At 35.9% G+C, this 15772-nt stretch overlaps 1 protein-coding gene across 2 annotated transcripts in view; it reads left to right on the forward strand.

The window, feature by feature from the left end:
• LOC150081121 (ubiquitin carboxyl-terminal hydrolase 24-like) overlaps positions 1-15772 on the forward strand; it is a 908750-nt gene that overhangs the window by 521257 nt on the left and 371721 nt on the right. For both annotated transcript variants that reach the window (XM_090381072.1, XM_090381073.1), the window contains exons 37-38: positions 6195-6300; positions 11768-11912. In XM_090381072.1, the coding sequence (XP_090237198.1) occupies positions 6195-6300; positions 11768-11912 (251 nt within the window). The remainder of the gene's footprint in view (positions 1-6194; positions 6301-11767; positions 11913-15772) is intronic.

The following is a 15772-nucleotide window of genomic DNA, read 5'->3' on the forward strand; positions in this document are numbered from 1 at the left end:
CCAAAGGGAGTAATACTTTTGATCTGATTATCAGCAGTGGTTATTCATGCATTAAGAATTTGCAGATAAAGGAACCATTGGATGACAGTGATCACAATGTACTGATGTGGGAATTACTTGAAGATATAACTACTATCAGGGGTAAGGGGAAGGGTTTTTGCTTTCATAAAGGTGACTACAGAGGTCTCAGGCAGTTTTTAAATTCTATACAGTGGGATCAACTGATGATGATACCAACGTTTAATTCAAAATCAGAAGCCTTCTGGGACTTAATTTTGAAGGCTACTTTTCATTCCAACTAAGAAATACTGTTCAAGGTTTAAGCCTAAATGGATGGCAGATGAATTAATAATGCTTGTGGCAGAGAAGAAAAATGCATGGGATGCATATAAAGTATCAGGTGACACAGAAGCCTATGGCAGGTATAAACTAGTCTGTAATCAAGTCACAAAGGAGGTTACGCAGGCGAAGGCAGATTACGAGAAATCTTTGGAAAAGGATTCAAAAAAAAAACAGCAAAGAGTTCTTTACTTATGTAAACTCTTGAAGGAAAGGGATGAATCAGATTGGACCACTTAACATAGATGGGTTGACTATTGATGATCATGCTTAGGTAGCTGATAAACTGAATGAGTATTTTGCATCTACATTCACACACGAGGAGTTATTCAATGAGGGGAGTGCCAGAAGTTTATCAAATGCTAAAGGGAGCTAAGTGATTTTGTAATAACCGAGAGCAAAGTGGAGGAGAAATTGTTGTAGTTAAACATAAGGAAGGCACCTTGGGTGGACGGAATCTATCCAGTTATATTAAAGGAGGCAGCAAAGGAAGTAAGCAAACCCTTAGCCATAATTATGAGAGCTTCCTTTGACTCAGGGGAGGTCTGCATGCACTAGAGGGGTGAAAATGTATCACCAATTCACAAAGGGGGTTCAAAAGGTGACACAAGTAACTACAGACCTGTTAGTTTAACTTGTGTTCCGGAGAAAATAATGGAATCACTGGTTAAAGAAGCATTGCAGGATCATCTAGACAAGACTGCAGTAATAGTTAAGACACAGTATGGGCTGGTTAACGGGAGGTCTTGACTGACCAATTTGATTGGATACTATGATGTGATCAAAAAGGAACTAGATACCAAAAATAATTTTGATATCATATACTTGGATTTCAGGAAAGCTTTTGATACTGTTGCACATGAAAGACTGCTGTACAAATTGGAGAGATATGGCAATAAGGGTTAAGTTGCTACTATGGATATAGGGATGGTTGAGTGGAAGACGACAGAGAGTGGTAATCAATGGTCACTGCTCTTCGTGGACAAATGTTATTAGTGGAGTTCCCCAGGGATCGGTGTTGGGCCCATTGTTGTTTTGTATATTTATCAATGATTTTAATGAATATATATCAGATTTAATGTACAAGTTTGCAGATGATACAAAGGTTGGCAGGGTTGTTAATGACAGTAAAGACAATATGCTATTCCAACTAGATAAGTTGGAGTAGCATACTGTCTACTCCTACTCCAACATGTAGCATACATACTGTCTGCATCCTACTCCAACATGTATGCTACATGTTGGAGTAGGATCTAGATAAGTTGGGAAAATTGGCTGAGAAGTCGCAACTGAAGTTTAAAATTGACAAATATAAATATACACTCAGGGAATTGGAAAGTGAAAAAAACCTGGGGGTAATTGTGCAGTCAAATATGAAGTTCGCTGAGCAGTGGAGACAGGTTGCCAGGGCAGGTCATGGAGTCTTGTCAATGATATATAATAATTTTGCCACCAGGGACAGGGAAGTGATTATCCCGTTATACAAGGCAATGGTCAGGCTATACCTGGTGTACTGTGTACAGGTCTGGAGGCCTCATTTTAGGAAGGATGTAGAATTGCTAGAACGAGACAAAGAAGGGCAACAAATGGGTGCTCTTACCAAGAAAGGGTGCCTCCGTAGCCAGGTGGGAAGGAGCAGCAGTGCGTAGCACACGCTTCTTGATTAGACCGGGGTTCAAGCTTGTCACCACCAAATACGGAGAATGCGGAAAGGTCAGGGAATGACCACCCGCATATCCCAGAGCAATATGGCCTTAGTTGCTAATGCTCCTAAAAACCAAATAACAAATAACAATACCAAGAAAAGCTTAAGTTCTGCAAATTGAAGTCCCTGGAGAGTATGCACTTGCAAGGTGATATGATTAAGGTGTATAAGGCCTTGAATGGATTGAGCACACTGAATGCTGATGGGATTCTTCCTCTTTCTCAGACTAAGAACCTGAAGGGGCACAGTTTCAAATTGAGGAAAGATAGTTGTAGAATAGATGTGTGGAAATTTGCCTTTTCCAGCAGGTAGTTGATTGGTGGAACAGGCTTCCATCTTTTGTTGTGGAAACTAATAGCCTAAATAAATTTAAGGCTGAGCTGGACCGGCATTTGGAACAGATGGAAGGGTGAATTGGGAGGGTTTTTTTGGCTGATGCTGCATAAGCTTGCTTTCTTGCATCATATGCCTCTTCTAATGCTAATATAGAAACCTCTCCTGAATCCAAAGATGCTCTTGTAATTAATTAAGCAATGGAACAAACTTTCATCTGGTGTTATGGAGATGTGTAATATGAATAAATTTAATTAAGAATTAGACAAATTATTAGAGTGGAGGAATGGATGAGTTTGGTAGTAGTTTTTTGGGTGATGTTTTATAAGCTTGGTTTCTTGCATTATGTGCTCCTACTAATACTAATTATTGCATAGTAATTACTTTAATTACCTGTTTTGCTGCTTCTTTTAGTATATTTCAATGTAATTCTATCAGGCTCGAATGCCTAATTTTCTTTTACCTTCAGTGATTTCTCTTTCACTTTCTTCTTGTTATCACCAAATCACTGATCCCGGTTATAACTTGGTATACTTATGCTGTTCCCATCCTTAAACTCTTCATGCATGAATGTAGATGCAAAATATTTATTTACTTTTTCAGCAACCTGAAGAGGATTATAAATAATTATTCCATCCATATCTAGTGGGCCAATATTTGTTCATCCCTTTTCTCCTAGTTTTAACATAAGCAAAGAATTCTTTGCTAATTTTCTTTGCATTCTTCACCGAGGACTTCTCATCATCAGCAAGTACAAACTGACCTTGCAGATTAGTTTGTACTTGCTGTAGGATTCCATGTCTCCTGCTAATTTATAATCACTTCACTCATTTTCTTCTCTGCCACTAGTCTATTTAGGTCTAAACCTTGAACAATATCTATGCTGTTATGTCACAATCACAACATAGGTTCATTTAGGATTGATATTGTTTGGCCAAACTGATTGGCTATATTATGACACAGTAACAAAGGAATTGGATGCAAAAAATAATTTTGACATCATATACTTTGATTTCAGCTAAGCATTTAACACTGTTCCACATCAAAGACTGTTTTATAAATCGGAGCACTGTGCATTAGGGGCACGTTACTGCTGTTGATAAAGGAATGGTTGAGTGACAAAAAGCAAAGTGCGGCTATTAATGGGCACTGCTCTTCCTCTTCTTAGACTAATGTTATCAACTGAGTTCCTCAAATTCAGTGCTAGAACCTTTATTGTTTTTATATTTATTAACAATATTGAAGAAGACATATCAAGATACTATGAATGTTGGCAACTTTGTTAATAAACGAAATCAGAGAAATCTATGATGCTGTAAAAATTAGGCAGATGGGCTGAGAAGTGGCAGTTTAACATTGTTGAAGTTGAGGTTTAATGTTTAAAAATACAAGATGCTGCATATGGGAAACAGTAATACCAGAATCACATATCAGGAAAAAAATAAAAGACTTGGCCATCTTTGTGTAGTCCAAAATGAAGTTCTCTGATCAGTGCAGACATGCTACTAGGATAACTCGTGCAGTTCTCTCAGTGGTACACATGAATTTTTCCAGCAGGGAGAAGGAAGTGATTTTTCTGTTGTAGAAGGCAATGGTTAGGCTGCATCTTGAGTTCTGTATACAGGTCTGGAAGCCTCTTTAATTCCAACAGTATGTGGAACTGTTGGAAATATTGCAGAGAAAAGCAATGAGATTAATGAGGGGAACAAAAGAGTACTCTTTCCAAGAAAGACTTCAGTTCTGCAAATGGCAGTATCTGGAAACTAGGCATCTGTGAAGAGACCTGACTGAAATGTTTGTTATATTTAATGTTTAAATTTTAAACTGATTGATTAATTTAAGTGCAGATGCTATCCTACTCTTTCATGATTGATACGCCTAATGAGATAATAAATATCTTTATTGCAGGCAGTGATTGGTTACATGATTGCCTGATGCAATAATATCCACAACAGCAACAATGCTAGGGGTTTAACAGATGTAAATTTAAATTGAAAATGGATGGTTATAGTATAGATGTGCAGAAATTTGCACACGAGATTGTTTCAGCAAGAGATTATTATTATTATATATATATATTTTATTATTATTATTATTATTGGTGCAGCCATATGGTGCAAGGAAGCCTGAGGCTTATGCTGCACCAGCCAAAAAAAAAAAAAAAAAAATTTCTGAATTATCCCAAGAGAGAGAGAGAGAGAGAGAGAGAGAAAGAATCACAAAGAAAAAGAATGATGATGATATCCAGCTCAGGACCCCTGGGATTAAATTTTGTTTGATTGTTGGAACAAACTTCCATTTAGTGTTATAGAGATATAATATGAATAAATTTAATTAAGAATTAGACAAATTATTACGCTATACTCCAGAACATGGTGCACCTTCAGCCTGCCATGGTCTTGGGTTGTTTATTCCCCCTCTTCCAGCTGTTTTAAAATAGGAAAACGAGTTCCCGATTTTAAAACAGCGGCAAGGTTGGGATAAACACCCTAAGTAACGCTAACTATAGCAGGTTAGGCACGTGATTTTCAAAGGGGCACCGTGTTCTGGAGTTATACCAATTATTAGAGTGGATTAATAGATGAGTTCAATAGTAGTTTTTTGGGTGATATGATTTTATAAGCTTGCTTTCTTGCATTATGTGCTCCTACTAATACTAATTATTGCACAGTAATTACGTTTTTTAAAAGATAAAATGTGATTAAATGTTACTTTTAGTTATTAGTAGTGGCAAATGATACAAAGAAAGGAAGCTTAGACAGCATCAGCCAAAAAAAAAACAAAAAACTTCCCATTTCACCTGTCCATCCCTTCCAATAGTGTTTCTAGTTCTTCCTTGAATTTTTCAAGTTATCCACTTCCACAACAACAGGTGGAAGTTTGCTCCAGCAATCAACCATCCGCTGGCTGAAAGCACACATCTATTATGCAACTATTGAGCTTGCTCAATCCATTCAAAGCCTTAGAACACCTCAATCAGACCATCTTGCGGGTGCCTAGTCTCCAGACACTGCAATTTGTAGAATAAATGGGTGCCTTGGGAAGAGCACCCCTTTGTTCCACCTCACCAATCTCATTGCCCTTTTCTGTACCCATTCCAGTAGCTTTGTATCCTTCCTAAAATGAGGCTTCTGGACCTGTATGCAGTAATCAAGATGTGGCCTGACCATTTCCTTATACAAAGGAATAATCAATGTGAAAATACTTGTTTTGGTTGTCCTGCATACTTTTGGTGGTTGCAATGCGGTTTACTAATGTAAACCATATTGCAACCACCAACAAAATTGCAACCAACTGAACTAGTAAAACTAATTTTAGTTTTACTATTATTATCCATTGGTTTTACTATTGTTAGCTGTATTGTTATCCATTGGTTTCTCTTTAGTTGAGTGGACAGTCAGTTAACAAGAAAATTTAGATAACCAAAACCTCCTAATTATTTTTGCATGCCAGATAAATCTTTTACTGCATAATTAGCAGATTAAATGAAAGTGCACAAAACCTAATACAATAGGAGATATTGAGAGTAGTTAGATTTAGTTGGAACAAAATTAGAACTGGACAATTCCAACAGTTTACAGAGGTTCCTGTTAATGCATGCTTTTAATTGGAAAATTGTCTTCATTTTTATACAAATATTTTTAACTTTAAACCTCCACATTAAAATCACATTTATTGTTATAGTGTCTTCTGTCATCAGTTCACTATTAAATCTAGATACTATTTCAAACTTTCAGTTTTCTATACATATTTCTCTTATAGAATCTAAACTAATTTCTTCTTTTTTTGTTTTATTTATATATATATATATATATAGGTGGTATTTTAGTAACAGATCTCCTGACACAGTTTCTTTTTCCTGCATCTCATTTAATATCTATAGGAGCACCAAATATTGGATCTGGACATAATTTTACCGCAAAGTATGTAGGATTATTATTTTTTCTTTCATGTTTATTTACTGTCATGTTCTGAGCATAATGTAGATGGTCACAATATTAATTAATTTGAATAATCAAAGTATATATTCTTTACAGTTATGAGAAATATAATAATATCAAATATTATAATTTATTACAAATTAGTTAAAGTCTAATGCAGACAATAATTCTGAATGCTATCATTCTGTTTAAACTGAAACTTTGCTTTTTATTTTTTTTTAATTGAATTTTTTATTGTTTGGTTGAGTTTTTCCGATTAATTTTTTATTAAGTTTGGTTGCAGAGTTTTCTGATTAATTTTTCATTAAATTTGAGTAAGATTTTTTAAGGTCTTTTATTAAGTTTTTTTTTTTAGATTTTTTACCTAGAAACTTTTTTTTTTAAACTCAAAAGCAACTGATTGAGTGCTTTTTTTATTAAAGGTGTATTTATTTACTAAGCATATAATTATGATTGAATAATTAATTTGATATCTTTTGGCATTATGTATAGAAAAATGATAAATTTATATATTGCTGTAATTAAAAGTAGCTTTCACTTTGTAAACCTAAATAGTCAGTGAAAAAAATTATTGAAAACTCTTCAAAAACTTGAAGAATTAAATGAAAACCATGGTCTTGATGTTCTTATTGTTAATTATATTATTCTCCATAATCTAACTTATCTTAACTAAACTGTTATAACTTTTCAATTAAGAAAAAAGGGGAATAAGTTTAAATTTTTTTACTATTGTGGATTATTGCGGACACAGAGCGAAATGGAGACAGAATAAATAATGACAAGTTTAATATTAATTGGAAAACACACACATATATTAAATTAGATACATACAAAAGTTTTCGATTAGTTTGTTAACCTTCATCAGTCAAACTGATGAAGGTTAACAAACCTTCATCAGCTTTTGTATGTATTAAACTAACCGAAAACATACAAACGTTTTCGGTTAGTTTGTTAACCTTCATCAGTCAAAGGTTAGTTAGAAGGTTAACAAACCTTCATCAGCTTTTGTATGTATCTAATTAAATATATGTATATTTTCCAATTAATATTAAACTTGTCATTATTTATTCTGTCTCCATTTTGCTCTCTGTCCACAATAATCCACAATAGTAGTAATGAACCCAGAGCGCGCAGGCCTCTTTAATCTTAACTTTTTTATTTTTAATTTGCAATTATATGACATAAGTTAAATTTCATAATACAATGCAAAACTATCACACACAGACCACTGATTACAATTTTTCAATCCATGTGCTGCATATAATTATATCTGAATACAGTCCTCCAAAAACCACTCTGTGTATTAGCATTAGCATAAGCAGAGGCATATGATGCAAGAAAGCAAGCTTATATAGCATCAGCCAAGAAGAAAAAAAAAAAAAAAAAAAGCCTTCCCATTTCACCCATTCATTAACTCCAAATGTTTATCTAGTTCTGCCTTGAATTTATTTAATCTGTCAACTTCTACAACTTCAGATGGAAGTTTGTTCCAGCAATCAACCACCTGCTGGCTAAAGGCAATCAGTTTGAATTTATGCCCCCTCAGGCAACTAATCTGGGCAGGAAGAAGGATCCCATCAGCATTCAGCTTGCCCAAATCATTCAAGACCTTATACACCTCAATCAGATCACCTTGCAGGTACCTAGTCTCTAGACACTTCAGTTTACAGAACTTAAAACTTTCTTTGAAAGAGCAACCCTTTGTTCCATTCACTAATCTTGTTGCCCTTCTCTGTACTCGTTCCAGCAGCCCTACATCCTTCTTGAAATGAGGCCTCCAGACCTGTATACAGTACTCAAGGTGTGGGCTGACCATTGCCTTATACAAGGGAATAATCACCTCCTTATCCCTGCTAGAAAAATTCCTGTATATCATTGACATGACACTATGAGCTATTCCTGCACACTGTCGGTACTTCTCAGAAAACTTCATACCTGACTGTACATTTACCCCCAGGTCGTTTTCATTCTCTACCACCCTGAGTGTACTACCACACAGTTGATACATTACTCTGAGGTTACTCTTACCCATATGCTACTTTACATTTGTCAATGTTAAACTTCATTTGCCACCTCTCAGCCCATCTGCTCAACTTTTCTAGATCCTGTTGCAGCAGCATACTGTCATTAGTGTCCTTACCAACCCTGCCAATCTTCGTGGCCCTAAGTGCCAAGCGATAGTGACAAACAATTTTCTCTGAGATAACTAGTGTGCTCTTCCTAAGCGATAGTTTAATTTCCTTTCTAGTGCCGTTCTCTCTTTTCTTTATCTAAAGTGGTTCTGTGCTTTAAGTGTTAAAGTAAGAACCAAGAAAGGAAAACTACATTTCTTCTTTCAGAGTAAATATATATTAATTACTAACAAGCTACTAACCTTTACAACCCCTTGGTCACTGGTGGCACTGCTCCTGCCACCACGTGGTGGGGCCGGAATTCTGGGAAAAGAAAGCCCCTCTCCCAGGGCTAAAAGGAGCAGACATGGAATTTGACAATTTCCCTCTAATTGAGCTATCATTAATGTCATTAACAATCCCGTCAGCCTTCGTATTGTCTGGACTTGGACATTAAGCCTGATATATCTTCATGAATATCATTGATAAATACAAAAAACAATAATGGGCCAACATGGACCCCTGGGGGATACCACTAATAACATTAGTACACACAGATCAGTGTCCATTAATCACCACTCTCTGTGTGGTAATAATAGTAGTAGTAGTGGCATGTGATGCAAGAAAGCAAGTGCATGAGCTTATGCAGCATCAGCCAAAAAAAAAAAAAAAAAAAATCACACCATTCCCTCCAAATGCCTGTCCAGTTCTTCCTTAAATTTATTCAACCTATCAACTTCCACAACGACAGATGGAAGTTTGTTCCAGCAATTAACCACCCGCTGGCTAAAGGCAAATTTCCGCACATCTATTCTACATCTGTCCTTTCTTAATTTGAATTTATGCCCCCTTAGGTTCGTAATCTGAACAAGTGGATGTGTCCCACCAGAATTCAGCATGCTCAACCCATTCAAGGCCTTATACACCTCAATCAGATCACCGCGCAGGTGCCTAGTCTCCAGCCACTGCAATTTGCAGAACTTTAGCCTCTCTTGGTAAGAGGATCCCTTCATTCTCCTCACCAATCTTGTTGCCCTTCTCTGTACACACTCAAGCAAATCGACATCCTTCCTAAAATGAGGCCTCCAGACCTATACGCAGTACTCAAGTACTTATACAGAGGGACAATCACCTCCTTTTCCCTGCTAGCAAAATTCCTATATATCATTGACAAAACCCCATGACCTGCCCTGGAAGCCTATCTGCATTGCTCAGAAAACTTCATATCTGACTGCAGGTCGTTTTCATTTTCTACCACCTTAAGTGTAGTACCACACAGTTGGTACGTTTCTCTGGGGTTACTTCTACCCATATGCAGTACTTTGCATTTGTCAAGGTTAAACTTCAGTTGCCACTTCTTAGCCCATCTGCCCAAATTGTCTAGAACCAGTTGCAGTAGCACACTGCCATTACTGTCATTAACAACCCTGCCAGCCTTTGTATCATCTGCAAACTTCGACATTAAGCCTGATATACCTTCATCAATAACATTGATAATTATACAAAACAACAGTGGACACAACACCGAACCCTGTGGGACTCCACTAATAACATTAGTCCACGAAGAGCAGCACCCATTGATTACCACCCTCTGTCTTCCCCCACTTAACCATCCTTTTATCCATTGTAGCAACTTACCCTTAATACCATTCTGCTCCAATTTGTGCAATAGTCTTCCATGCACAACAGTCAAAAGCTTTCCTGAAATCCAAATATATGATATCAAAATTATTTTTTGCATCCGGTTCCTTTGTAACCACATCATAATATCCTATTAAATTTGTCAGACAAGACTTTCCCTTAACAAACCCATGCTGTGTCTGAATTATTGCTGCAGTCTTGTCTAGATGATCCTGCAATGCATCTTTAACCAGTGACTCCATTATTTTACCCGGAACAGAAGTTAAATTAACTGGTCTGTGATTACTCGTGTCACCCTTCGATCCCCCTTCGTGAATTGGGGATACATTTGCACATCTCCAGTCCGTGGGAACCTCCCCTGAGTCCAAGGATGCTCTCATAATTATGGCTAAGGGTTTGCTTAGTTGCTTTGCCACCTCCTTTAATATAACTGGATAGATCCCATCCACCCCAGGTGCTTTTCTTATGTTTAACTTCAACAATTTCTCCTCCACTTTGCTCTCAGTTATTACAAAATCATTAAGTATCCTGCTACAATTTGATAACCTGCTGCCATTTTCAAACCTTAATAATTCCTCATTTGTGAATGTAGATGCAAAATACTCATTCAGTTTGTTTGCTATCTGAGCAGGATCATCAACAGTCGAACCATCGATGTCAAATGGACCAATCAGATTCATCCCCTTCCTTTTAGAGTTTATATAAGTAAAGAAAATCCTTGCTGTTTTTCTTAGCATGTTTTGTGAAGGATTTCTCGTAATCTGCCTTTGCCTGCCTAACCTCCTTTGTGACCTGATTACAGACTAGCTTATATCTGCCATAGGCTTCTGAGTCGCTTGATAATTTATATGCATCCCATGCATTTTTCTGCTCTGTCACCAGTCTCATTAGTTCATTTGATAACCATTTAGGCCTAAACCTTGAACAATATTTCTTAATAGGTATGAAACTTTTAGTAGCATCCACGATTAATTCCTTGAATGCTTCCCACTTAGAATTTACTGTTGGTAACATCATCAGTTGATCCCACTGTACAGAATTTAAAAACTTTCTGAGGCCACTGTACTCACCTTTGCGGAAGCAAAAACCCTTTCCTTTACCCCTGATGGTAATTAAATCTTTAAGTAAATCCCACATCAGTAAACTGTGATCACTGCCACCTAGTGGTTCCTTTATCTGCAAATTCTTAATACATGAATGATCACTGCTGATAACCAGATCAAGAGTAATCCAGTTCCTTTGTGACGTCATTGTAGTATACAATCAAATTGGTCAAACAAGACTTTTCCTTATCAAACCCATGCTGTGTCTGAACTATAACTGCAGTCTTGTCTAGATGGTCCTGTAGTGCTTCTTTAACTAGTGCCACAATTAATTTCCCCAGAACAGAAGTTAAACTAACGGATCTGTAATTACTTGTGTCAGCCTTTGATCCCCATTTATGAATTGGGGGTCACATTTGCACATCTCCAGTCCACGGGGACCTCCTCTGAGTCCAAGGACGCTCTCCTAATTAAGGCTAAGGGTTTGCTTACTTCCTTTGCTGCCTCCTTTAATATAACTGGGTAGGTGCCATCCACCCCAAGTGCCTTTCTTATGTTTAACTTCAACAATTTCTCCTCCACTTTGCTCTATTCATTATTTTGAATAGAGTTAACTAAAATATTTTGTTCACTTAATTATTTTAAAATTTTTAGGTGTATCAACCAAGAATCCCGAGTAGCTGCATATTCAGTATTAGTGGAACTTGCCAATGGTTGTCTTGAAAACACAGATAAGACTGTCACTCTACTTCTTAAGATGCATCATTATGTAAATCCTGAGTTGTCAAAAGAATATGAGGTGATTTTTATATAAATATTAAAAAAATATATATATACAGGCAGTTCCTGCTTTACAAGTTCTTTTTTTTCTCAATTATCAACAAAATCGAAAATATGAACAAAATATGAAAATATGAACCTTAATAGCAATAAATAAATGCTAAACATTCGTAAATACGGCATTTCATACCATGCACTGTAGCTATGTAATACAGCTGTGTGTGCTGTTGTTTGTTCAGGCAGGGATAAGGAGAGAGGTCCAGCTCTTTAAAAAATCCATATTTTAGATGCAATCACAATAACAAAACAAGCATGAGACAAAATTGCACAGAATAAAATGTGTGTTTTGGATAAACTCTGTCATCAGTTTATTGATCACTTTGAAGGATTTCAAGAAGCAGTAGAGACTGTACAAAATGAAACAGAAGCAGTCGTAAATGTTGCAACCAATTGCAGCTTACGATTTCTACAGCTGACATCACTGATCTGCTTCAAGTACACAATGGAGATTTCACAAATGAAAACCTCACTGAAATTGCAAAATGTGAAGAAACTGAGGAAGAAGGAGGTTTCACAGCTGAAACTCCTATTCGTTCCTTCACTCTCAAGGGGCTTGTTGAAGCTTTTCAACATAGAGAAAGCAGTTGAGATTTTGAGTCACAAGATTCAAATTTCGAGCTCAATAGAAAAGTGTGATTGAAAGATTGAATTTGCTATAGATTTAAAAAATGCTTATGTTTGCTCTGAAATTTATTAAGAAAAGAAAAGACTGTCTTAGACACAAACAACTCTTGAAGCATTTCCGAAGAAGATGGTCACTTCTTGTGCTTCCAACAAACGAACGAGTGCCGGGCCAACAATGAGTGATGACCCATCAACGAGTGTACATTTAATCTATGATGAAGAACAAAAATTCTTTAACATTAGTAGGACATAAATAATTTCTTTATTATTATAATTGGCTTGATTTTAAACCCCATGTTTTCATTTCTTTGGATAAATAAATCATTGTTTAAACATAAACTATTGTTTTGTAGACCTTTACTTAACATTACTACGGTCAAATTTCATTGTTGAGAATGTAACTCCTGTATTTAACTTTACGTCTATGGGAAATAAATTCCTGCTTTATGACCGCACGCCAAGAATGAATTAACTCGTAAAGTCGGGAATGCACGCGCACGCATTTGGGTGGTTGAAACCTGCTTGCATTCAGCTACTCTACTGAATTGCTCCACTTCATCTTCCCGCCAGACTGGTTTTCACTTCACATTACTTATAATATTCCAGGTATCGTACATGTTCACTTTCTTATTTTACTTTCTGTTTCATTTTAGATTCGTTTTATTGGCATGGTCAACACACATATTTCTATACAAGCTTTTGGTATTAGCCCCCTTTTATACTAATGCTTACAAATGTCAAAGCCCTTACTGTAAGGTTGGGCCTCACAACCCCAGCAAGCTTAGGTGTCTTTTAATTACTTTTTATCTTTCTGCTGTCTATTTCTAATTTCTTCCCATTCATTGAACTATTAGTGCAATATGAGGGTGAAATGAATGTTCCTACTATCCTACTTCTATCCCTATTTTTCTTCTTTATTTATTTAAAATACTCCTTTTTCCTATCTACACAAAATTAAATCCTACAATAAATTCTGCATATTCATTTTAACATTTTTCTGTTTTAACTAAATTATTTATACCTTAATAAATTACACTGCGTTGGGACTACCTTGTCCATACTGTATTAGAAAGTGCTAATTTCTTTATGATGACTTGTTTTGGCCATTCACTTTTCTTCTACTACTATGGACAAGTATAGAAATGCAGTTCCTGATACATGGTCAGGTGTAGTCCCATGATGAAATACTTGATCATGTATCAATAATTATTTCTGCTGACATCTGATCTTGCATATTTGCATTACCTATATTCGACCATTTTCTAAATATGTTCCCCCATATCTGATGACAGCAATGACATTTTAATTTTAATTTTTATTTCCATTTTATTTGCATTATATTATTATTTTGATGCACTATTCAAATTTTCCTTTACAGTTCCCCCACTTTATATTGGCTTGCTAATTCAGCCTATAATTTTTCTTAATTAACTACTAGGATTTTAACATTCTTTCACCTTTCATAAATCTACTACACTTCTTTTTCTTCTTTCCTGACCCTGCTAGTTGCTGGCATTTTGTGTAACTATCACATCCATTTATGCATATTTAATTCAATATATTAATACAACTTATATATATATATAGTAGTAATATAAAACTGTTAAGAAGCACAATAAATATAAACCGTGTGTAGTTTCAAACATAAATATAGTGTCTATGAAAATGGAAATTAAAAATACACAAAATGCCTGAACTAAGAGAAGTTTAAAGAATAGTAGAAACTGTAAGTAAAGTAGTGTTGAAAAAGTGAAAGAATTTGAAAAACCTAGTACAAAAATGAACTGGGACTAAGGAAGCAAAAAATATACAAAAAAATTTTTGGTTCAAATAAATAATAAAGAAATAACATTGTATTCAGATATGGGAGGGCAATTTTAGCAAGAGGTCGAATCAAGGGATGGCAAATATGAAAATCTGAATACAAATGACAAAAATGATACATGGCCAGGAATTTCATCAGAGGACTACTCCTGATCATGTATCAGGCACTGCATTTCCAAACTTGCCTATAGTATTAGAAAAAGGGGGACAAATATGCAGACTTTATCTTAATACTTACCGACAAGGTAGTCCCTACGCAGTGTAAAAATTAAGTTAATAATGTAATTTTAAATTTAATACAAATATACAAAAGTGTAATGTGAAATATAATACAAATCTTTGTACCACGTGGAAGGTAATTAAAAAATCATGTTAAATAAAATACAAATATACTGCAAAGAAATTTGATCTTAAAAGTGTGGACAAGAAAATGGTAATGGGAAAATTCTTGGGGTAGAGAAGAGGAGAATAAGATGGTCAAAAGAAGGCGAAAATAGCGATAGGATGCAGGATAGCTGGAGCGTTCATATGATCTTGGCTGTATGCGACTGTATATGCATCTTGGCTGTGTAAGTCTCTCCTCCGTTTGACTTAATGACTCCATGTAACACCCAATTTTTGTTTTGGTTTTGATTTCCCTTCTTCTCTACAAGCCTATGGTATTAACACCCATTTTTTTACTAACGCTTGCTTATACCAGAGCTCTTTCTTTAAGGTTGGGCCTTACACACCCAGAAGTTCAGTAATTTTAATGACTTTTTCTACACATTTTATCTTTTTACTGTCTTTTTCTATATTTTTCCAATTCGTAAATCTATTAGTGTAATATAAGGGTGATACTAACACTCCGACTATCCTGCCTTCTTTTGGCTATCTTATACACACCTTTCTCATTTCACCCATTTCACTCGCTCCAAATGTTTGTCTAGTTCTGCCTTGAATCTGTTTAAGCTATCGACTTCTACAACAATAGATGGAAGTTTGTTACAGCAATCAATATCCGCTGGCTAACGGCAAACTTCTGCACATCTATCCTACAACTCTCTTTCCTCAAGTCGAATTTATGCCCTCTCAGTCTATTATTCTGAGCAAGAGGAAGAATCTCATCAGTATTGAGCATGATCAAACCATTCAAGGCTTTATACACCTCAATCAGATCACCTCGCAGGTGCCTAGTCTCCAGACACTGTAATTTACAAAACTGAAGCCTTTCTTCGTAAGACCAGCCCTTTATTCCATTCACTAATCTTGTTGCCCTTCTCAATATTCGTTCTAACAGCTCTACGTCCTTCTTAAAATGAGGCCTCCAGAACTGTATACAGTACTCAAGGTGTGGCCTGACCATTGCCTTATACAAGGAGATAATCACCT

The sequence above is a fragment of the Mastigoproctus giganteus genome, chromosome 9 (genome assembly GCF_048544385.1).
Source record: "Mastigoproctus giganteus isolate SK-2022 chromosome 9, ASM4854438v1, whole genome shotgun sequence".
NCBI lineage: Eukaryota > Metazoa > Arthropoda > Arachnida > Uropygi > Thelyphonidae > Mastigoproctus > Mastigoproctus giganteus.